Source organism: Festucalex cinctus, chromosome 7 (assembly GCF_051991245.1).
Source record: "Festucalex cinctus isolate MCC-2025b chromosome 7, RoL_Fcin_1.0, whole genome shotgun sequence".
Lineage (NCBI taxonomy): Eukaryota > Metazoa > Chordata > Actinopteri > Syngnathiformes > Syngnathidae > Festucalex > Festucalex cinctus.
The window spans coordinates 18,714,599-18,738,264 of record NC_135417.1 but is presented as its reverse complement, the minus strand read 5'-3'; the positions used below and the strand labels follow the sequence as shown (position 1 = coordinate 18,738,264).

The 23,666-nt window shown below is 41.5% G+C and overlaps 2 protein-coding genes across 3 annotated transcripts in view; one reads left to right on the top strand and one right to left on the bottom strand.

Moving 5' to 3' along the window:
- Positions 1–23,666, top strand: part of LOC144022177 (low-density lipoprotein receptor class A domain-containing protein 4-like) — a 195,324-nt gene that overhangs the window by 98,494 nt on the left and 73,164 nt on the right. The gene's annotated exons all lie outside the window — the stretch shown is intronic.
- On the bottom strand, positions 1,127–22,837 carry LOC144022316 (uncharacterized). Its single transcript, XM_077527022.1, has 11 exons — positions 22,694–22,837; positions 21,114–21,135; positions 20,950–21,057; positions 11,947–12,037; positions 10,654–10,808; positions 8,989–9,038; positions 8,779–8,914; positions 7,247–7,368; positions 7,004–7,177; positions 1,847–1,936; positions 1,127–1,774 (listed from the first exon to the last, which is right to left on the bottom strand). Exons 1-11 carry the CDS (start codon positions 22,835–22,837, stop codon positions 1,658–1,660), a joined length of 1,209 nt encoding a protein of 402 aa, XP_077383148.1. The 3' UTR covers positions 1,127–1,657.

The following is a 23,666-nucleotide window of genomic DNA, read 5'->3' as shown; positions in this document are numbered from 1 at the left end:
ACGCAACCGCCAGTTTTCCATTACGACTGGCGCACGGCGGCAAGGGCGGCGGCAACATTTGAACCGTCCGAGCCAAGCTTGCACTCCCGCATTGCGTGCGGATCTGAGATAACATCTTACGAGTGGCAAGTTGCGGCAACATATTTACAATTTAATATGGACCACCATGGGTGAAATATTGCGATTCATGACCGGCTCGCAAAGCTATTTCTGAATGGAGAGCTCTCATTCAAGTGAATGGGAACACACGAGCAGCCAACTCGACAAACTTTGAAAAACTGATGATTGGTGTCCATGTGGTTGAGAAAGAACGTTTGATAAAGGCCGATACAGATTTGCTGTCAGAGTATTTTGCAACTGTTCTACGTGTGTGTGGCACTTTTGCACCAGTTTTGGTGGTAACTGCAGATTCGAGAGCTCGTGTTTGATGATTTGTATCCGTGCACTCTGAAAATATTCCCACGATATGGTTGATTTTTTTGTTGTTGTTTTTTTGTTTTGTTTTTTTTTTTGTTACGGCTATGGATTTTCAATTAGGCATATGTGCCTCGTGGTTTACGGACGCAAATATGCAGTTACGCATGTGTGCATTTTATGTATGGGTACGTGCCTCATGTTACGAGTATGTGCCACTTTTGCACCCAATTTACCTCCATACGGAAGCTTCAAGTCCTCATCCCGGCACCTCGGCAGCCTCTGGCCGGTTCGTCTGTGCCGTTGCCACAACCCCGAGGTGCTTCATCCCTGCATCAGCCGCAATACCAAGTTTCTTGGTCTCTGCCCCAGCCTCTAGTTTCTTCGTCTGTGACACGGCCCTCTGCCTCCTTGTCTCAGCTGCTGTCGCCATCAAAAGTCCAGGGTTCAAGCCCAGGCAGTACGAGATTGGCGGCCAATCCTGGATCCAGGTCCGACCCTTGGTGGAGCCTCCCAGGTTTCCGTCCCCGGATACAGCTATTATGCCGCCTCCTGGGCCGCCCCCTGATCTGGCTTTCATGGTGTTTTGTGGGGCCGTCTTACGCCCCCTGGTGGCCTCTTATTCTGGCCCTGTCTGAGGGCAGTGTTTTTGCTCCCGTCCCCGCCCAGCCCGTTTTGACTAGTTTTTTGTTTGGGACTTCTGGGAGCCGTCCCATGAGGGTGTGGGGGTGGGTACTGTCATGTTTCAGTTTTGGGGGGGTTGGGTTTTGGTTTAGTTTTGGGTGTTTGTTGTCTTTTGTCTAGTTTTGTCTCATCATAGTTAACCTCGTCCACCTGTGTCTCCCCTTTCACGTTTGTGTGAATTAGTGCCCTCTGCCTGCTGTGTTTCCCAGGTGTGTCTCGTTAAAGTTGTTTTTAGTCAGTGGTGTTTGTTCAAGTTTTCTCTACATCTAGTCAAGTTTGTCACCTCCCACGTCCAAGCCAAATGTCTGTCTCTCGCATCCAAGCCCAGTCTGTCCACATTCAGTCCAGTCATGGCAACCAGTGTGCTCTACGTTCCATCCTGTCGTGTCTGTCACCATCTTTGCTGTAAATAAAGTTCCTCACGTTGCCCTTCCGGTCTGTTTCCCTGCCTTGTTTCTCCGCCTTTGGGTCGATCCGCACATCATGACACACCCCCTCGGTTTGGCGCCGCACGAGCGCTACGTTGTGCATCCGCAGCTGTGTGTTGCTTGTCCACGGCTCAGGACGCCAGGTCTCCATGCACTCTAAAGTTGTAGAGACAGGTGTAGGTGGGGTCTCCCCAGTTGCTGTGAACGCTCAGCCTCACGTGCGTGCTCACACCGGCGCTGTCTTTTTCCTGACAAACAAGCACATTGCTAACCGTTAGCGTTAGTGTTGTGTATTCATTTTTGAGCGGAATGGTACTCACCGCTGTGCGGAAGTTCTGGAACATGGGCCCGTTCTCATCATACGTGAAGTTTCCCAGGTTCACACCCGCCGACTCCGAAGACTCCAGACCCTACGGGGAAAAATCGCTATCAGTTCACGCGTGGCGACCAGTACATTCTTTCTCTACGTGGGCCCGGACACTGGCTTGCGACCAATCCAATGTTTGTCTTCACGAGCGCTAACATGCAACCAGTAAATTTGTTGGTATACACATTTCCTGACATTTGCTGGCGACCGGTCAATTCATTGTGTCTAAATGTGCTTCAACACTGACTGGCGACGAGTCCATTGTTTGTCCTGACGGTGTGGAGGACCAAAACAGCCAAAATTCTAAATAAATGAAGGACTGAAAGTGAAATATATATATATATATATATATATATATATATATATATATATATATATATATATATATATATATATATATATATATATATATATATATATATTAGGGGTGTGAATTGCCTAGTACCTGACGATTCGATTCGTATCACAATTCACAGGTCACGATTCGATTCGATACCGATTAATCCCGATACGAATGGTCACGATTCGATACCGATTAATCCCGATACGAATTTATAAGTCGATTGTTGCGATTTTTTTTCATTCATATTTAGAAAATACTAATCAGTAAGCTTGTAGAGTGTAAGATTTATATGAAAATGTATTATTTATTTATCTGAAATTTCAGTCTTATAGAGGTTGTAATCTGTTTCATGTTTGAACAGCATTAAAATAAAAATATTAAGGCTTAATGTGCCATTCATACATAACATACATGACATACATACATACATAACATTCTTCCATGCTCAAGGTGTGAATCCTAAAAAAAAAAAAAAAAAAAAAAAAAAAAAAAAATCGATTCTGCCGATTATTGAATCGATTCGAGAATCACGCGATGTAGTATCGCGATATATCGCAGAATCGATTTTTTTTTTACACCCCTAATATATATATATATATATATATATATATATATACAGTGATACCTCGGCTGACGAACGCTTTAGCTCATGAACTTTTCGCCTCACGAACGTTAAATTCGCGAGAATTTAGTCTCTGCTGACGAACTACTTCTTTTCGGCGGACGAACCAAACCACGCGGTCGAACAGCACCACGGTGGCGGCCACGAGAAGCTGACGCACGCTCACGGCGCCCCAGTTCGTCACCCCCTTTCTTTTAGTGCGGACGCGGTTTGTGTTTGATAGACATTTTGAGTGTACTTTTGCTATTATGGGACCGAAAAAGACCCCACCACAGGCTAGTGTTAAGCCTAATGCTTACCAGCGAGGGACGGCGATTCGGCGGCGCGTTTGCATTGTAGTCAATGGAGTTCGCGCCACTAAAAAAAGCGAAAGTGCCATCACGTACCTCAAAAAAGGAGAAAATCGTGCCACGGCTGTTTAGTCCCAGGAAAGAGGTGAAAGTAGTTGGCGGTGCTCACTTTTTGTTGACTCGCTAAAGTGCTCCACTTCCTTGTCACCAAGGGACACACCTCCTCCGCTCCGGTGAGCACGAAAGTGCGAATGAGCGACAACCGTTCCATAAACACTCTACGCGGTGAAACGCTCGCGAATGAAGTAAGTCTACCATTGCTACTATCCTTAAGGACTACCATCACAAAGTAAAATAAAACGACTTAATTATACAGTACAATTTATTTCTTTAATTACAATACAATAGCACATTTATTATACATAAAATAAGGTATATTTTTGTGTAGTTTTAAGGCTTATTTAGTAGAAAATTATGTTTTATAGGGACCTGGGAACGGATTATTCTAATTTTAATGGTTTCTTATGGGAAATAAATGTTCGGAAGAAGAACTTTTCGGCTTACACACACTCTCTGGGAACCAATTAAGTTCATGAGCCGAGGTATCACTGTATATATATATATGTATATATATATATATATATATATATATATATATATATATATATATATATATATATATATATATATATATATATATATATATATATGTGTGAATCTTTGACTCTCACGATTCGATTCTGAATCGATTTTTGATTCTCGATTCAAACAATTTTCGATGAAAAATTATTTGATTGAAAAATTATTTCTGCCTCAATTTACAGATATGCAAAAAATTGTCATGATCTACTCCAGTCTGCTTTGCAAGACAAAATGACAAATGGAGACATTAAAGTGTCTTTTTTTTTTTGTTTCAACATTTATTAATTTTGTATTGTAAATGCATTTTTCCACAAAAACTGCCTTTACCCCTTCTTCTTCATTTCTAATTGATATATAATCAATTTTTGGAAATTAAATATCGATTCGATTTGATTAATAAATGAGAATTTGACTCTATATATATATATATATATATATATATATATATATATACGTCAAATTTTGGCTTGCAGCGTAAGAAAACTCAGATATCCTATCTCTAAATATTAGAATATTTCCTCAGACCAAGTAAAGAAAAAAAAAATGTCATAATCAGCAACACAAAAACAATAAAAGGCTTGCAATATTTCAGTTGATTTGTAATTAATCCAGAATGTATGGCATTTTTGCTCATTTAATTGCATTACAGAAGAAATTATCACAATATTATAATTTTCTGAGACAGTCCTCTATCTATCTATCTATCTATCTATCTATCTATCTATCTATCTATCTATCTATCTATCTATCTATCTATCTAATTGTAATTGTTTTAAGTTAATTAGTTTACATTTAGTAAGGTGGCACTTTGAAAAATATATTAATTAGTAGCTACAACTTACTTTTATTAGGCAGATGCATGTGAAATGTGAAAGTTACAAGATTTTGATCATTTTACATTAAACAAGATATTCAAACCTTTAATGGAGTAACAAAATAATTGTGAATTAATTAGACAATTTACTAATTGTTGAGTTTTCAAATAATCACTGCACCGCTACACCGAATCGAGAATCGAAAATCGAATTGTAATCCTACTCAATCGAACCGATATATATATATATATCTACATACATATATATATATATATATATATATATATATATATATATATATATATATATATATATATATATATATATATATATATATGTATATATATATATATATATATATATATATATATATATATATATATATATATATATATATATATATTAGGGGTGTCACGATTCGCCAACTCCACGATTCGATTTAAATTTCGATTTTGGGGTCACGATTCGATTTTTTTTCCGATTTTTTTTTTTTTTTTTTTTTTCCGCTCCCCCACTTTATAACACAGAGGCATATGCTTCTGTAGGCTAAGGCTAGTCTATGATCATTGGTTCTATTCATTGTACAGTAAATCTTATTTCAAAAGATCGGCTACATATAGGTGATGCAATTTCCATATTATTTTTGTGTAAATTTATGTAATATATGATAATTGACATTAGGCAGGAATGATCAAATTCAAAGAATTTATTTACAATATAAAGTTAACCGTCTTGTTCTTACTGAAGTGTAAAATAAAAAATAAAAAAACAAAAACAAAAAGTCACAGTGGGTGCCTGCCATCTATTGACTGTTTTTGGTTACAACAGTGTGCTGTGCGTTCCTCTTAAAATAATGTGCAATGTGCAACAACAACAAAAAATATATTGTATCCAAAGTCATGGAACAAATACAGCCTGAACAAACTATATCCCAACATTTACAGTTGCTGGGCATACTGTAGCGTGGTTCAAGTACACTAATTAAATGTTTGAATCCAGCGTTTTCCAAGGCTGCAGGTCTGCTGCTATAAATAGACCTATGGATCTGGCGTTTCGCGCGAGCTGAAGTGTGTGGAAGTTTCACTGTAAATGAGGATGAAATAGTTGGTTGGACCGTTGTTTTCCCACTTCTAGTTGAATTTGATAAATCTAAATCTTTGTGATGCCTGCGTAAATGTCCCGTCATGTTTGTCGTGTTTCCCGTTGTTACGGCTGGCGGCTCGGGCCCGCCGCCGGCTCCGCTCCCCTAGTATGTATGTGTGTGTTTGTGTCGGCTGGTGCCCGTATAATGGTACTTCAGTTTGAATGCGCCAGCGCGACACTCTGATTGGAGGACTGTGCCAGCGCGACACTCCGATTGGACGACTGTGCCAGCGCGACACTCCGATTGGACGACTGTGCCAGCGCGACGCTATTGTGTATCCGTGTATTATACCCCTATTGGTTATTGTTGTTTCTCCTCCGTTCTGTCAGTTCTGTCAAATGCGGTTATTATTTGTTCACCTTCCACTTTCACTCCCTTGTCAAACCCCTGCCTGAAATTTCAATTAAAACTACTCAGATGTTAAAGTCGACCCGTGTTTATCTACTCTATATTTTCTGTTATTGTGTTACTTCCCTTCCCCTTGACGAGCCGGGCGTAACACCGTGGCCGAGTACAGTACGCGCACATAGCATATCTTGCAACTGTGGTCTTTTTATCGACAACGTGAACGTTGTCGACATAACTCACCGGGAACGCAAAATGTTTCCAAACTGGTGACGAGAGAAGCGGGAGCGGCTTGAAGCACCATTGCTGTGTCTGTCCGCGCTTGCCATCATGACTGCAGGAGAAGTCAGCTAACAAGTGCCGTTAGCTAGTAGCTGAATGGCTGCGTCTCATTTGCTTTCCTGGGAGGTGGCGGTGGCGGCGGTGGTGGCGGCGGGCGTGGGGGGGGCATCGAATCGTGTGTCCTCTCTTCTATTTCGATGCTCGAAATCGTGACGTAATTTCGATCGATTTCGATAAAAAATCGAAATCGTGACACCCTTAATATATATATATGCTGCGATTGGCTGGCAACCAGTCCAGGGTGTCCCCCTGCCTACTGCCCAGAGTCAGCTGAGATAGGCGCCAGCACCCCCCGCGACCCTTGTGAGGAATAAGCAGTCAAGAAAATGGATGGATGGATATATATATATATATATATATATAATACATTTGTATTTAATTTTTGAATTATATTTTTTTATATCCGTTATTTATTTAGTCATTTATGTATTTATTTATTTATTTAGTCATTTATTAATTTTTAATTTGGGTGGTTTTGGTCCAAACTGCCAACACATGCATAGGCCCGCCCCCTCATTTGAATAACATTTCGATTTGGCAGTTTGGACCAATGCGGCCGGTGCTCACATAGACGGAGAAGTCCTTGGGCGCATCCTGGATGTGTCCGGTGGGCGAGATGGCCTTGGTGATGTGTCCGAGGGTGACGCTGGTGACGCGCACCGGGTGCGAGAGCGCCACCGTCAGGATGCCCTGCTGGCCGGCGAAGGCCCAGCATTTGCCCGGATTCAGCTGCAGATTGCCCTGTGAGGGGGCAAACGCGTCACGGCGGAGGAGGGGGAGCTGCTGCCTCGTGCTGTGCTCTAACATTACCTCAATGACCACTCGTGGACGCACGAGCCGGCCGAAGTCCCACTCAAGGCCCAGGAAGGACACGAACGGCCACGGCCTCACTTTGTAGGATGGCGACGTATCTTTGCACGGCACACTGGCACCTGCCGACCCAAACACACACACGCCGCTGCGGCTTCATGCACTCGCATACACGGATGGGCTCCCTTGCCAGGCGTCAGGCATGTTTGTCACACATTTGACCTTTGTTATGCTTGTCACACATATGCGTCTGTCATGGTTGTCACTTGGGGTGGGACAAAAAAAATCATTCATCAATCATCGTTTGTCAAGGGGAGCTAAACGACTGTATCGGTAGCAGACTCGTCAATCGATACAAAATCAGCCGGGAATCCTTAGATACGTTGCTTGTAAAGCTGTGGACCAGATATCGCGTGGCTGTGAATCAGTGGCGTATGTAAAGCCCGATTCACACTGACTGCGGAACGGACGCGGTGCGTTCTCAGCACGGCGGCCATACGGACGCCGCACGGATAGAACGCATTCAAGTCTACGTGTCAATTCACACCAGCTTCGGTGTGGTGTGTCTGCGGTGCGGAACAACTGCGGTGATGCGGAAGGTTTCCGCAAGCGTTCTATTTCTCCCGGACGTCGGAAGAAATTACACGAGCCGGACAGGAAATCGAGCATCGCGCATTAAGGTAAATCCGGTATATTTAAAAAATAAAACATTGTGAACTCGTTTTTTGGGGAGGGAAGCTAGCTAGCTGCATAGCATGACATCAGTCGGACATTTAAGACAAAAAATGAGCTCAGACTAAATTAAACACGACAAAATGACACTATTTAAACACAAAATGAAAAATGTCCAAAAAGCATATCGATGTGACAACAGGCAAGCATGGCTATTGGTTACAATAGCGGTCGCTGCTCGGGCCCTAACAATAATAATAATAATAATAATAATCCGAACGAAAAACAAGAGGGACCTCGCAGCGGTAGCTGCTCGGGCCCAAATAATAATTTCTACAAAAACAAGAGGGACCTCGCAGCAGGCGCTGCTCGGGTCCTAATAATAATTTCTACAAAAACAAGAGGGACCTCGCAGCAGTCGCTGCTCAGGCCCTAATAATGACTAATAAATATTTAAACTGATACATTTTTCAATCACATCGCCCAGCTCTTTGTTGCGATCTATTTAAATAATTGATTCAATATATAAAAATATAGAAGACATTTTTGTTGTTTTTTAACATGTTTGAAGATACTGTAAAAATCTGTGGTGTTAAGATTAACGTCTACAAGCAACAAATGTCACTTCTAAGTTTTGAATATTTAAATGAATCGTATCGAATCGAAAATCGTATCGTTCCCAAACTTAATTGAACCGTTCTGCTCTGAAAGATATCGTTTTTCAATCGAATTGCAACCTGTGTATCGAGATACACATCGAATCAGCCTCATGTCAGAGGTTCCCACCCCTAGTTGTCACACGTCATGTGTCTGTCATGCTAATGAGATGCACTGAGACCGTTCAACGTGCGGGCACTCACCGGACGACTCCAGGGCATAATTGGGAACGGTCATCCACAACGGCGACTTGTCATCGTTGCAGATCAACTCCTTGCAGCTGCTGAGAACCGATTTGATCTTGATGTTCTTCAACATCTCTCTGCTGTGCCCGGAAAGCTGCCGGGACGACAGTAGTCATTAAGAGAGTTTGGCGCTTCGAGAGGTCGGCGGGGAGGAAGGGGTTTTCGTACCGAGTTGGAGGGAGTAGAGCCGTCCATCATCTGGTGAATGAACAGGCACACTGGAAACAGGAAGTGAATGACGCATGAGACCAGAAAGATGCACAGGACTAGAAGCGTCCATATATGGCTGTGAGAACCTTATCTCGAGAACAGGGTCTGTATCTGAGACTAGATCATACATTTAGGATTAGGACTTTCAACCTTCTCTCAGGACATTCGCTTTGGACTGCAAACTAGAACCTTCACTTGGCAGAAAGCTTCTTTGAGGTCTAGAACAGGATTCACTAATCCCGGCCCGGAGTCCTGCAAGTTTTCGAGGTTTCCGTCTACCAACACACCTGATACTAAAGATCAGGATCGTTATCAGGCATGCTGATTAGCCGATCATATGAATCAGGTTTTCTAGTGGGCGAAAACACCTAAAACCTGCAGGACTCCGGACCTTGAGGACCGTAATTGGTGAACTATGGTCTAGACCCGAGAACCTTCCCTTTGGACAACAACCTTCCTTTAACGAGAAGCTTCTATCTGGGCTACAACCTTTACTTGGGACTAGAATGTGATCTCAGGTCTAGCACCAACTCTTAGATGTTGAACCTTTGGGGCACAACTATCTCTTAGCACTAGGAACGTTATTGTTGACTAGAAGAGCCATTTTCAAGGACTACAACCATTTCTCAGGACTAGACCAAACTTTTCTCATAACTAGACTGAGTCTGGGCTACCACCTTCAAATAAGACTAGGAAAGTTCTCTGGATTATAACCTTCTCACTGGACTACACCCTTCCCTTGGGACTAGAACATTCATTTGGGGTTACAACCTTCAATATGGATGACAACACTTCAGAGCTAGTACCCTCCCCTGGAAAATAACTTTCACTCTATACTACAACCATCTGTCAGGACTACCAACGCAAAGTTACGTTTTTTGGCTTGGACTACAAGCTCCACACTGGACTAAAACTTTCCCTGGACCCCAACCTTCTTCCTGTACAACTCTCCCTTGGCACTAGTCACTTTTCACTGGACTCCAACCATTTCTTGAGACAAGAACTTTGAATTCTCACTAGACCATTGTCTCTCAACTAAAACCATCTCTTGGAGCCAACATTGTCATGAACTAGTACCTTCCTTTGAGACTACACCATTATCCTCGGTACTTGAACCGTCTGTAACCTTTGCCCTTGATTACAACCTTACCTCTGGACGAGAACTTTAACTTATAACTCAATCCTTACCTCCAGACCATAACCACCTTTTGGGACAAGACCCAACATGATCTCATGACTATGACCATCCTTCTCGATACTTGAACCTTCTGGAACATTTGGTCTGGCCTCCAACTTCACCTTTGGACGAGACCTTTATGCCATGACTGGAATCTTATTTCTAGGCTGCTTGGCATGATAGTCAACCTCTCAATCTCTTGACGACAAATGTCTCGTCGGACTAAAAGCTTTATCTGGACTAGAGCCTTCCCCCCCCAATACCATCTCCGAGGACTAGGACCTTCTAACTGGACTACAACTGTCTCTGTGGACTGCAAAGCACCCTTTTATTATGACTTGAACCCTCTTTGGACTAAAACACGCTCTTGGGATTAGTACCTATTTTAGGGCTACCCTCTTCATTCTGGACTACAACCTTCTCTCGAGGCTAGTGTGCTTACTCACAGACACACAATGCAAGGATGCAAATGGGGATGATGAAGCGCCATGCCACATCGTTTCCTCTTTGTGCTTCTGGTCTCATGTCACCAGCGGCGATGTCATTGTTGGGGTGGTTCGCGGCCTTGCGTGGGTGAGCGCGGCTCCGAGTCCACAGCTTCCTGTGAGGACAAGATTAGTGGTGGCGTAGACGTCACATGCATACACACCGCCTCGAGCGGGTTGGCTCATCATTGTGATACGTTAGCATGTATGCCATATTGGATGTGGCAGCACAAAACAGTGCAAGGGAATGGACTGTCTCAGTTCCGGCCAAGATGGCGACCATGGTTTTGGGATTGCCCGTTTTTCAAAACATTATGGAAAGATATTTATAATTCTGTTTTCACTACTTTAGAACCACAGCTTTCTCTCTGTTTTGAAAATATACTGTTTGGCTTCAATAGTTATCCATCTAAATGTAAAAACGCTTTTCGTATCATCAATTTTGTTCTCATATTGGCAAAATGGCACATACACAAATGTACATTGATTATACATGATACATTAAGCAGAGACCTTATTTGTTTGAAAATGAAGTCAAACAATATATTAAGTCTATCGGACATTCCACAAATAAGAAAGCAAGCAAAATCTTATTTTTATGTGAATTGTATAATATAGTTTTGTAGAAGTTTATTTTCATATGTGTTTGTCTCCCCCTGGCTGCTAGGTTGTTTTGTATTTTTGTTCACGCAATAAAAAAAATAAAAATAAAATGAAAAATAAAAAAAAGAATGGACTGTATGACGAAAAGACGTATGTGTCAAGGCGCTATCGGTGACCCCTGCACGATCGGTGACGCGCATGCGCAGAAGATCTGCCATCTTGGATCGCCAACTACGGCAACCACACTACAACCAATACCTTTATATGCGTGCGCGATAGTGCACCTTCGTAAAAAACACGATACAACACGGAAAAAAATTATAGATTATTGATGCATTTTAACCTAACTAAGTAATTTTTAATCCCATAAGATGAACATTTTACTTTTGACCTCATTACATTATAATGAGTCTGCATTGTTATACATGACAGTAAGTCTGCGGTGTTTGTTTTAAATGAGCTAGGCTAATGCTAAACTAATGCTATGTTATCTTAGAATGCTAAACTAATCCTAAATTAGACTAACATGCTAAGATAATTCTAAATTAGCATTTTAGGTGGACATCATTGCATCTTGTTGCACTGCCACGCCCAAGATGGCGGCGACGTTGACGTATATACGTATGCGGAAGTGTGCCAACATGAACACACCTGTTTGGCGTCTCCTTGTATGAGATGACGGGTTTACCGTCACGCCCGTAGTAGCCTGATGCCTGCAGGCGGGCACTTCTTCTTAGTATGACTGCCGGACAGCAGACACAAGAGCGGTTACATTACCAAGGTGGAGGAGTCGGCGCCCCCTAGGGGTCTGCACTGCCACTGGCCCCTTAAACAATGACTTTCCTGGCAAGCTAACGCATCAGATGACTCATTGAAAGATTTACAAACGGATGCATGAAACAGTGACGATTGCTTTCAACATAAATTTGGAATAATCGTGGGAAGCCAGGGTACAGACGGAGGCTTCAGGTTTCTGTGGTCCATTTTAGAGCGAGCGCCTCAGCACAAAATGGAGAGACGGCGGTAGAGCAAGGCAATTGTTTTTCTTTCAACGTAAGACTTTACAGCCCCCATAAGTGCATGCACACCATTGAGAGAATTATTATTATTATTATTATTATTATTATTATTATTATTACTATTATTATTCTTATTATATTATTATTATTATTATTTAACATGCAAAAAAAAAAAAAGATGGCAAATGGCAATTCATTTCTACAGCGCTTTTCTACCTTACAAAGGCCCTCAAACCGTTTTACATTTTTGACTACCCATTCACCTACTACTGATGACGCAGCATCAGGAGCAATTTGGGGGTTCAGTATCTTGCTCAAGGATACCTCGACGTGGTCACAATGGCATGGGATCGAACCCACAACCTCTGGGTTGGGAGACGACCGCCATACCACTGAGCCACGTCGCCCCCGGATGGACTCTAACCATGAAGAGGTTGAAAACAAATCAAAGAATGTAAAACTTAGGCTACTAGTGAGTAGTAAAGCTACTAGTAAGCAGTTAGTAGCTACTAGTAAAGCGACAACTGAGTGCACTATTGAGTAAATATGCTCAAACGGTTTGATTGGCCTAGGGTTGCCAATCGTCCCTTGAAATACGGAATCGTCCCGTATTTAGAACTATAAGTACGCGTTCCGTATTGAGTTGTCAAGGGACGCGCTTTGTCCCGTAATACCGCGAGAGTGAAAAATGGTCCGTAAAATGTCAATGGAATTAATGAACAAAAGTGCCCTTTATGTGACAACTTACAGTAAAGTTCCAAGGACTTCCTGCTCTGTGACCAATGAACTGACAGCACATATAGACCCTTCCAGCTGACGTCACCGCTTAGCTCCCATGGCGGGTACCGGGGCCAAACATCCCATAAGAAATGAATGTAGAGATCTTTGATTTTCAGCAAGCGTTTTCGTAAAAAGGTAGGAAATATGTCAAGGGTCACAAAAAATAAAAATAAAAAATCCCGAACAGGACACTACATTACTGCGAATCATTGAAACCAGTCGTTTGGAGCCGCGAGCTACAAAAAAATGGAGTTTGTTGGAAGGAAAAGTGGAAGTGGAAGCCGAAGGTATCTTGTTTTTGGTTGAAACAGTATGTCGATCACGACTTTCATGGTGCAAATTGTCATTAATTAAATCGTTCGTGTCCGTTTGTGTCGTCTTGCTGTATATCAAAGTCTTCGAGCTATCTTAGCTTGCTAGCTGCTAGCAAACAGACCGCACGTCGTTTACTACACATTTACTACACATTCTTCAGCAGAAATCAAGCCCCAGTTAAAGTGTTAATCGTGTTAAATCGTTTTTGTTCAGAACGACTTGAATACTTATGAAAAAAAAATATGAATAATTGTTTCACTAAAAATAATATGGCTCATTCATCACGTCTGCCTGGAATTTACAATCAGAGGTTAATGTTATGACCAGCAGCATATGAAAAAGAGAAAAACTACCTGATATCAAATAATCTGAGCATATCCTCGTACTTTTTGTGGGTGCAAAACAGTTGCGTCGTAGTTTCTCTCGCAGTCGCGCGAGCCACCGTGCTCATCTTTCACTCCTCACTGTCTTCCGTCTGATTTAGAATTGCTGCCGGCAGCTGAAAGAATGATCTCATCTCTATTTGAGCTATTGGCGCATCCGTCGGCCGCGCACAAGTTCACCATAGCATTGTTCGCTGATTTATCAACTGTTTGACCGATTTTCGAGCTCACACTGATTGTTTTCTAATTCACTCGCATTGACGCTCTACCTCCCACCGCTAGGGGCGCACTTCAAAGTGACGGCACACTGGAAGGGTCTATTTTCAATACATTCTTGAAAACTTACTCTGTTGACTGTCATTATTCACACAAAGAAACTCCATAGCCTATTGTGTGTGTTTTCATATATCTTGTATAGTCAGATATATCATATATCATATAGTTGTATAGTTGTATCTTGAATAGATTTGACCGCACTAGCATTACACTGAGAAAGAAGCTGGTCATCCGACACTAAGGCCGCACGTCGGCGACATCATCTGACGTCACCGTCGCTTGTCAGCCCTGTGACACGTGAGTCTAAGCCAAGATGGCGCTGTCAAGTCGTGACTACGAGAGCAGCTATTATATTTGACAATATATGACAAAAAAAGACTGCTTTTTGGTTAGTGCGACACTACAAAGGCCGCACGTCGGCGACATCATCCGACGTCACCGCCGCTTGTCAGCCCTGTAACACGGCGGGTCTGAGCCAAGATAGCGCTGTGAACAGTCGTGACTACAAGAGCATCTATCATAAGTGACAATAGATGATTAAAAGACTTTTTGGTTAGTGCGCGTATTGCGACAGAATTGTGAACGCCTTAATAGTCCAGTGGCATAGCGCACATTTTTCAGTGGATTGTGCACTTGTGGATAAAAGCGCCAAATTTTGTATGAGGCTTCCTTGGAACATATTAAAGGATTTTAGCCTAGGAGCCCAACTCAGATATTGGAAATATCACACAAAACACAACACAAAAGTTTTTTTTTTTTTTTTTTTTTGTATACGGTATATAAAAAATTAATTATTGAGTCAGAAGATTAACATGGGCGATACATTGTTTTTTTGTACACTTAACTCTTTAACTGCCAGCCATTTTCGGAAAAGGTCACCCCATCGTGCCAGCTGATTTACAGAATTTTACCGATCTTTCAAGCTCCGCAGAAGATGTTGTGTTGGACTATGGAAACGCGGATGCTACCAAATGAAAGATTGAACTCTCATCTTTCATCTGAAAAAAAAGTTTGTTTCTACCTTATTCGGATTTTCAGTAATCAACAATAGAAAACCCAAATTCTCTATTTTCTTCCAAAATACGGAGAAATCAAGCTTTTTATGAAACAATGTTATTTCATGCACTCTAGTGAATTTGACACTTTTTTTTTTTGTGATTCTACAAACACCTAAACCTCTATAGAACACTACCCCAACAATGAAAAAGTGTTTTTTGATTGCAAAATCACAGTTTATTTACATTCAACAGTAACAATCCGAACAAACAATTTTGAAAACTATTTACAAACTATTTACACATGTGTGCAACTGCGCATGTGTGGTTTGTGTGTACGTGTTACTATTTACAATTGTGTGGATGTTTCAACTACACAATTTTTCTTTTTGTGTGGTATATTGTGGAGCAATCCCCTGCGTGCAAGGGGGATGCAGCAGGATTTGCACCACAGATTTGTTTCACGGTGATAGGTCCTTCGCATGCAGACCCAAGACTTTCTCGCCGGCCTTTTTTGTTGGTCTGCTTCTGCATGGACTGATTTGCCTCGAGGTTGGTATGACGAACGATGTGATGGAGAAGTTCATCCGTGATGAAGACCTCCAGGAAGTCAGCTGGCAGGTGGGAATTCAGCTCTGCTGCAGCATCCCTTGGTCCTGGTTTTGCAGCAAAGGGGAAGATGGTTGGCTGCCAGCCAACTTCATCAACTTCATGCCAGCCAGAATCTTTGGGATCTGTAAATATACATTTCAATATCATATATTATTCTAGAGCAGTGTGATGCAATGTGTGTGCGCATATGTTTACCTTTTTTCTTGGATCTATTGGTTGATGCACATTCTGTAAATTATACAAGACATTTACCATGAAATATTTTACTAGTGCTGTGGAGAATCTTTTTTACTTTTTACCTTTGTTCTGCTCACTGTGAGAAGAGTCACTTTGTTTTGACATATCACATGCACGCACACACACCAGTTGATATCAGGGCTGGACGATTAACGGAAATGTTATCGTTATTTGGATTTTGGCTTCTCCCGCTGCTTAAAACATAATGATTGAAGAAAAACATTTCATACACAAGGCAACTCAAGGTGCTTTACACAAGGAAAGACAGCGCATTAGCATCAGCAAACACAGTAGTTAACATTCAGAGTAAAGAAAAGAAAAAAGTAGGTTACAAAATTTACTAAAGGAACATCCATCCATCCATTTTCTTTCTTATTCCTCACAAGGGTCGCGGGGGGTGCTGGCGCCTATCTCAGCTGGCTCTGGGCAGTGGGCGGGGGACACCCTGAATCGGTTGCCAGCCAATCGCAGGGCACACAGAGACGAACAACCATCACTAAAGGAACATACATTGAAAATGTTAAAACATTATTCAGCGAACTTAAAAATAGCGTGAGGAAGTTTAAAATAATAAAAATAACGTCACAGATTTTACTGTAGCTGTGGTGGTCGAGTGGTTAAGTTCTTTGTCCAGTAACCAGGAGGTTGCATTATAAATGTGAACCATGTTATAGCGAGGGAGCAATGGGTTGCAATATAGCGTCATTCCTTCAAATTGCATGAAATTAACTGCAACTTTCTTATCCTCTAATTTCACATTTCTAGTTACTGATCATAAAACGGCCATGTTGCGAGTACTGATACCTTGAAATAAGCCCCAGTATTGGCCCGATATGTATACCTGGTATGGTACTGTTATAAATTGTGGAACGTAGGTGTGGTAGAAGGACCCAATAGTGGAGAAACCAGGCAGGGGGAAAGACAGAATGAGACTAACTTTATTTACTGGACTGAACGTGGACTGACTGGGTAAGGCGTGGACATGGCTTGGCATGGCGTGAAGACTTGGCAAGACGTGAAGACTTGAGGAGACGGGGAGAGACGTGGACTCTTGGAATGGCGTGAAGAGACTTGACTAAACGTAGATAAACTTGACCAGATTTGTTAAACTTGACCAGACTCGATTAAACTTCACTAGACGTAGATCACCTTGACTAAATGTGCCACACGAGACGGGACGGGACGGGACGGGACGGGACGGGACGAGACGAGACGAGACGAGACGAGACGAGACGAGACGAGACGAGACGAGACGAGACGAGACGAGACGGGACGGGACGGGACGGGACGGGACGGGACGGGACGGGACGGGAGACGAGACGAGACGGGACGGGACACGGTAAGGTATAGGACAATGCTCCCACACCCGCATGAAACAAACACCACTCCCTTATACCAACACTAACGAACCACTTACAACACACAGCTGGGAAACACAGCAGGCAGAGGGAACCAATTAGCAACACACACACCAGGGAGGGAAGACACACGCAGGTGGACAAGGTTAACAATAACGAGACTAGGGGAGACAAACCGGACAAAAGATGACAAACACCAAAAAACTAAAAAAAATCCCAACCCCACCGAACTGAAACATAACAGGTACAACAACTAAAAAAGCTGCCCCGAAAACTCGTTAAAGCTCAAATCTAACTAAAATGAAAATTCCGTGTACATAAGCACAAATGCGGAAATGAACAAAAGCTAAATGTTGCTTAACACAAAAATGCTATTTATCGTCACCAAAATTCACATGCACATTTCTACCCATGTCAACTTCAACCTCTGAAAATATCAAAACAAATGCCACAGTACCGGTATTTTGGATTTTATGAACATTAAGCCCTTTTCTAACCATACAGTGCACTCATGAGTTTACGTATCAATAGAATATGTAAACTTTCAAGCACAACTGTAGTTGGATGTTTTGGATTTCTGCATTAATTGGTCATCAAGTGCAAGTATCTTAAGTATCAAGTATCTTTATCCTAGCCACAACAACAAATCGTCACAATCTGCCTTAACTAATGTAAATATGAGAATAGGATGGGGGGGGACTTTGCTATTGGCTTCTCCAAAAGCAAATCAGTGTCAGGGCTCAACCAACCAAGAGTCCAATCAATGCGACATGATTGGAGGTGTTGGTTAAAGCTGCTCTATAAAAGCCATGACAGTTTTGATTTGTGTAATATCAAGAAGTATTGCATGATAAAAGAGCCCTCTCAATAGAATTCGGAATTAACTTGCATGAAGCTGGGAAGTGTCACGATGTTCATCAGTCCGTGATAAAAACAGATTGTCTATAAAGTTTAGCACAAGGAGTGTCTGCCCTGTAAAGATGACTACTGGAGCCCAGCACAGAATGCGGAATGAGGTGAAGAAAAATCCTAGCGGGTCAGTTTAAAGTCTTATGGAAGTTTGTGGCACATGCTAACATCTCTGTTGACAAATCTGGACGCATTGCTCTAAATTAGGCTTCCCCAATGCTGGTCCTCGATGGTTTTAGATGTTTCCGTCTCCCAACACACCATCAGCTCATAAGCTAGCTCTGCAGAAGCCTGATAACGATCCTGATCTTTAGAATCAGGTGTGTTGGAGGTTGGAAACATCTACAACCTGCAGGACTTGGGAAGCCTGCACTTTACGATGGAAAATTACGTTTATCAATATAGTTTGCAACACCAACGGTTGTCATGTCTGGGTCACGCCAGGGTCTGTTTTGAATTGATGTAACAGCATCTAGTTTTAACTGGTTCTAGGCTATGTGATGTTATGTGATGTTAGGAGCTTTGTGATGTCAATCTTTAATCCTTTGCTTAGTCACAACCAATCAGATCGATTCACTGTCTGTAGTAGCGGTCTGAGAAGTGTGTCTTTGTCGGAATATTACTTCTGTTACCACTGTCTCTCTGTGCAACTCTCTTTGTTTCTCGTCTAGTCATGTTTGTTCCACGCCTCTCGATGTGAATAAATAGTTAAAATCTTATTTGTGTCTGTGCTTTGAGAGCCAACTTCCAGCTCATGACAACTGTCATCTAATGAAAAGTTTAAAGGTTGACATCAACCGAAATATTTTCTTTAATATGTTCTACGCAACCCGACAAATCTAAACATGGTATTCTGATTAATATTACATTTGTGGAATATGAATTGAGCAGCGAAATCTACCAATTGGGCAGCCATTTTACACTTGCTGTCGACTGGAAATGACATCACAGTTGCTCAGGGCTCAGTTAACAACCAATCATAGCTCACTTGTTTTCTAAAGCTGTGCTGTGATTGGATGGAAGAATGGTGGTTACGATTTTCAATTAGTGTATGTTATATATGCAGTATGATCATTTATTTATGTAATTTTCCAAAAGAACTCTTTTTAATTATTATTACAAACACTGTTCAAATGAAACAGCATCGCCTTTTTAGTTTAATACACAGATATCAGATTAACAACTGGAAAACTCAGACAGTAGATTATAAACACATTTGGTAAATTGTTTAAATGCGCTAATGGAGTAATTCACAGCCAGGAGTCACTCTTCATTTGTACATAATGGTTTGTGTAAAAACTAAATTAGCCTCCTGAGTACCTGTATTTACAATGTTTGGTATACAACTCAGGACTGTGCTGTAATTATCAATGAGAGAGTACCTATCTGCATGCAAATGGCAGCTCAACAGTATTAAGCATGTCCATACACAAACACATGTATAAATAGAGTACAGCATAGAGGTAAAATGATTATTCATCCATTCATTTTTGTCACTGTTTGTCCTCGTATTTGTCAAAGATGAGTTGCAGCCGATCCTAGTTGATGATGTGCAACACACACGCATACACGGTACATATACACAAGCAGCCATTCATACCTGCAGACTATTGGCAGTGCTCAATTCATTCACCAGAATGCCAGAGTACCCAGACAAAATTTCAAGTTCTCTTCAATTATTATGATACCATTTAAATTCTCTGATGATAATGTACGATGCTGACCTGAACTTGGTACTTGGTACTGAACTTGGTAATCTGAAATCATTTTAGCTGAAGAGACAACATTTTATCCAGATTGAGATTTTCTTCTGGAAGAAACCAACTATTACAAGAGCCTTCATAAACTAAAAGTAACCCTATCTGCCAAGATATGACTGATTGGGACCTCCCACGCTTATTTCTCTTCAATTACTGCCTTGATTCTATATCCTGACCCTGTATTCTTTAACCCTTTGATGCACAACATATTCACACCCCTTCTAATGCACAACTTGGTCGGGTCACTTTTGACCTATGTTGTGCATCAAAGGGTTAAAGAAAAATGGTGGTGTTATATTACGATGATGAATGTGCATTCCAAAATCCAAATAAGGAGATAATCTGTAAAGGTAATTTTATTCATGCACTGAAATGCATGAAATCTTTTATCGGCATAGAGTATAAAATAAAGAAAACAATTCTACACGCTGGTTTCCCCTAATGCAGCCCCACCACAGATTCACATTGGAGTTAGACATTTTTGGCCACATATAAAAGATAGGATTTATTTGGAAATGTATCATTTACATTATTGTAAATGTGTACATTCTCAATAAAAGTTAGCAGGAATGACAGCAACCTTGGAAACAAACAAACCAGTGTTTGTAAACTGGTCAGACTACAAAGCAAGCGCAAACTATTGTGGATTGCAATAACAGTCTATTAAAAAAAATTGTAGGCAGAACAAATAAAGCAAAAACTAATCTGGGAAAAAAGGCTAAAATACTGACAACCAAACAGAAAGGGGAAAACAGCAAAATATGTTCACAACAAGAAAGCACTATGACAAAAAAACAAAAAAAACAAAGGAAAAATGTGGCTCATGGCAATTGGGAAGTGGAGCAAGGAGTACTTGCCAAGAAGATGACCCACCCCCCAAACAAACAAACAAAAAAACAACCTTAAATGGATTTAGCAGAATAAAAATACAACAAAAAGTTTCAAACGGAGCCAATCAAAAGCAAGCATGAGACAGCACTGTAGCAAAGCAAACGACAATGACGACGAACCGATCTGGCGCCTTCCTGGAGTGGGCACGGCGCTTAAGACAGAGGGCTGATTGCCAAGAACTCTCAGGTGCACCTCATAGCTCCACTCCCCAACGCTACCTGCGCCACCTAGAGGGAACAGAGAAAAACACAGGAAAGAAGCAAGTGGCAGGAACAAAACAAACCTCCAAGTAGATCATGATGACACTGCGGACGAAAGCACAATTGGCACTTCTAAAAGCGTATTGGAAACTAATGACGATTTCATTCCTTTAAACAAGCCATGTTTTTATGAGGGTTATACAAACAGTTTTAACAATGGTGTTAGCAAATGGACCGGTCCTCTTTGCATTTTCACACAAACAGAATAGCTATCACCACTAAAACACAGCAAATACAAAAGGGTTAATTTTCCAAAGCTGAACTGGATTTGTGCTTTCGTCTGGTCATTTTGTTTGATAACAAGAGAAACACAAAAACACCACATATTTATTCAATACCAGCAGCAACAAACCTCTCTACTGACTAGAAGATAACCAAAAAGAGACAGTTAGGCACAGCAGAATGACCTCACTGACAATCTCCATTTCCAGTCCCAGTAACTGGATCACCCATCAAATGGCTCATGCAGGGAAACTGCTTGGAGAAATTCTACCGTCCGCCTAATAAATTACTGTTATGTTCTTTCCTTTAATGTGAGTTGCTGTGGTCAATAGCGTCAATATCCTTTTAGCAGTAGAGAAACGCCAACAACAACAGTAAGTGTTGATGTAAACTTGTCAGGAAAGTGGGAAAAACTCATAAACCGAGTTAGAAATGTTCTGCTTCACACACAAACATGTTACAAATCCTTTTCTTGTACCAATTTCTGACCTTGTATTACAGTCGTAACCATTACCCACTATTGTGTTGAACGCAGTTGGCGCTAATGTTACATCACGCCTACAAATCTGGACAGATGTAGCTGCAACAGTTATGTCAAAATGCACTTTTGGACACGCAAGTAACTTGACGGCTCTACCCCGAAACTTCAGATGTGCCAAGAGTGCAGTGTGAAAGGGGCTCTAGACAAGCAAACGTTGAAAATCCTCCGATATTACCTTGGAACGGAAGTACTCCTCCAATAAGAAAAGTGAAAAAGAAAGTGGAGGAACAAATTCTGTGCTTTTAAAATCAGGCAAGGATCGCCGCTCAGACAGTTCTCAGTGCCTTCGTTGAGTCATGCGCAGTTACGGCCACTGTTCCCCACAAAGCTACTTGCACCAATAAATCCCTGGTTGACCCTGATTGCTTCAAAAGCAAATTCCCCCAAAGGATCAATAAAGCATTCTCATTCAGAGACTTAACAAACTGAGCTGCTGAGATCATAACCTTGGGGAGGAAAGGAAAGCTTAGGCCTGAAACATTTTCAATTATCTTCATCATCATCAACTCCTCTTGGTTTTGTAATATTAAAAATACTGAGAAATGCCATACCCTTGTCGTAATACAACACTGCCTTACAACATTCCTGACACTGGATCATTTTGAGTCCTAATTATTGTTTTATTTCATTTTATTTATTTCTAATTATACAAAAAAAATCTGTCATTTAAACTTGCTACTATCTTACACACTGCTGTGATGTGCTACACCATCTCTGAGGCTTCTTTACATAACCTGCACCTGGGGTCCTGTTTAATGTGATAGACCCCAGCCTCGTTTGTGTTTTGTTCTTGTGTTGCCGTGATTACTGCTTCTGTTCTGTCTTTCGGTCCACATTTACCAGCCACTGGTATGTTTTGTCCTTGTCAGCCACTTCTTCAATTTGTCGGTGGTACATACCCGTGCTTCTCTTTCCATGACTGTCCATCTGGCTCCTTCTCCTGATTGGGCTTCTGTAGCCTTTGGCATTGACTAAGTAGGTCATCCCTGTGGGCCGTTCATGTATTGTTGGAGGCCTGTTTCCTCCTGGATAGTGCCCGTTACTCTCACTAGTCCACCATCCCTCAGCCAATTCTTCAAAACGTGCAGGAGCCAAATAGTAGACGGAATTTCAGCACAGACTCTAAAGGAGCATGTTTGTTAACTTTTAAAAGAAAACAATTTTCTCTGCCCTCTTTTGCTCCAGTATATAGTTCTGCTATTTCCTTTGTTTTAGTTCTTAAATCTCCAGTTCCATTTGAGATTGGAGCATTTGAAATGGTTGGCAGTTTTCAGTGAAGTAGCATAGCATTGCCTCTGATGTTATCATTTCACAATATATTGCATGCCAGCAAGATGGCAGCTCCCATGCTTTGAAATCGTTTTAAGACAATTGTCGATAAAAAAGTACATTTCCAATATTTTAGCAGTATTTTGGAGACACTGGCACAATGGCCTCAGTTTTGGACATGAAATCCTCTTTCAATGTATGTATTTTATGTATTTATATACTTTTGTAATGTCCTCTATGAACCCATTGTGTCCCGATTAAAGTTCATTATTATAGAAGATGCCTTTAAATCTGCATGCGAAACATAGTGTTTGGTTCTCTCTCCCTCTTTCCTAGTTTTACTGCCCTTTTCAAAGTTATTCTGAAAGCCTTGGCCCCCATTAGTATTCCGCTTAACACTGGCTCTTGTTTCAAGGAGAAATTGCCAACTCTCAAGCGTAGATCTTGCAATAAGACAATGCTTTACAGCCCAGACAAAATGCTATGATTTACCTGCCTGCGGGTCCTTCACTCTCTCTCTGTATTTTGCACCACCACCTTCTTA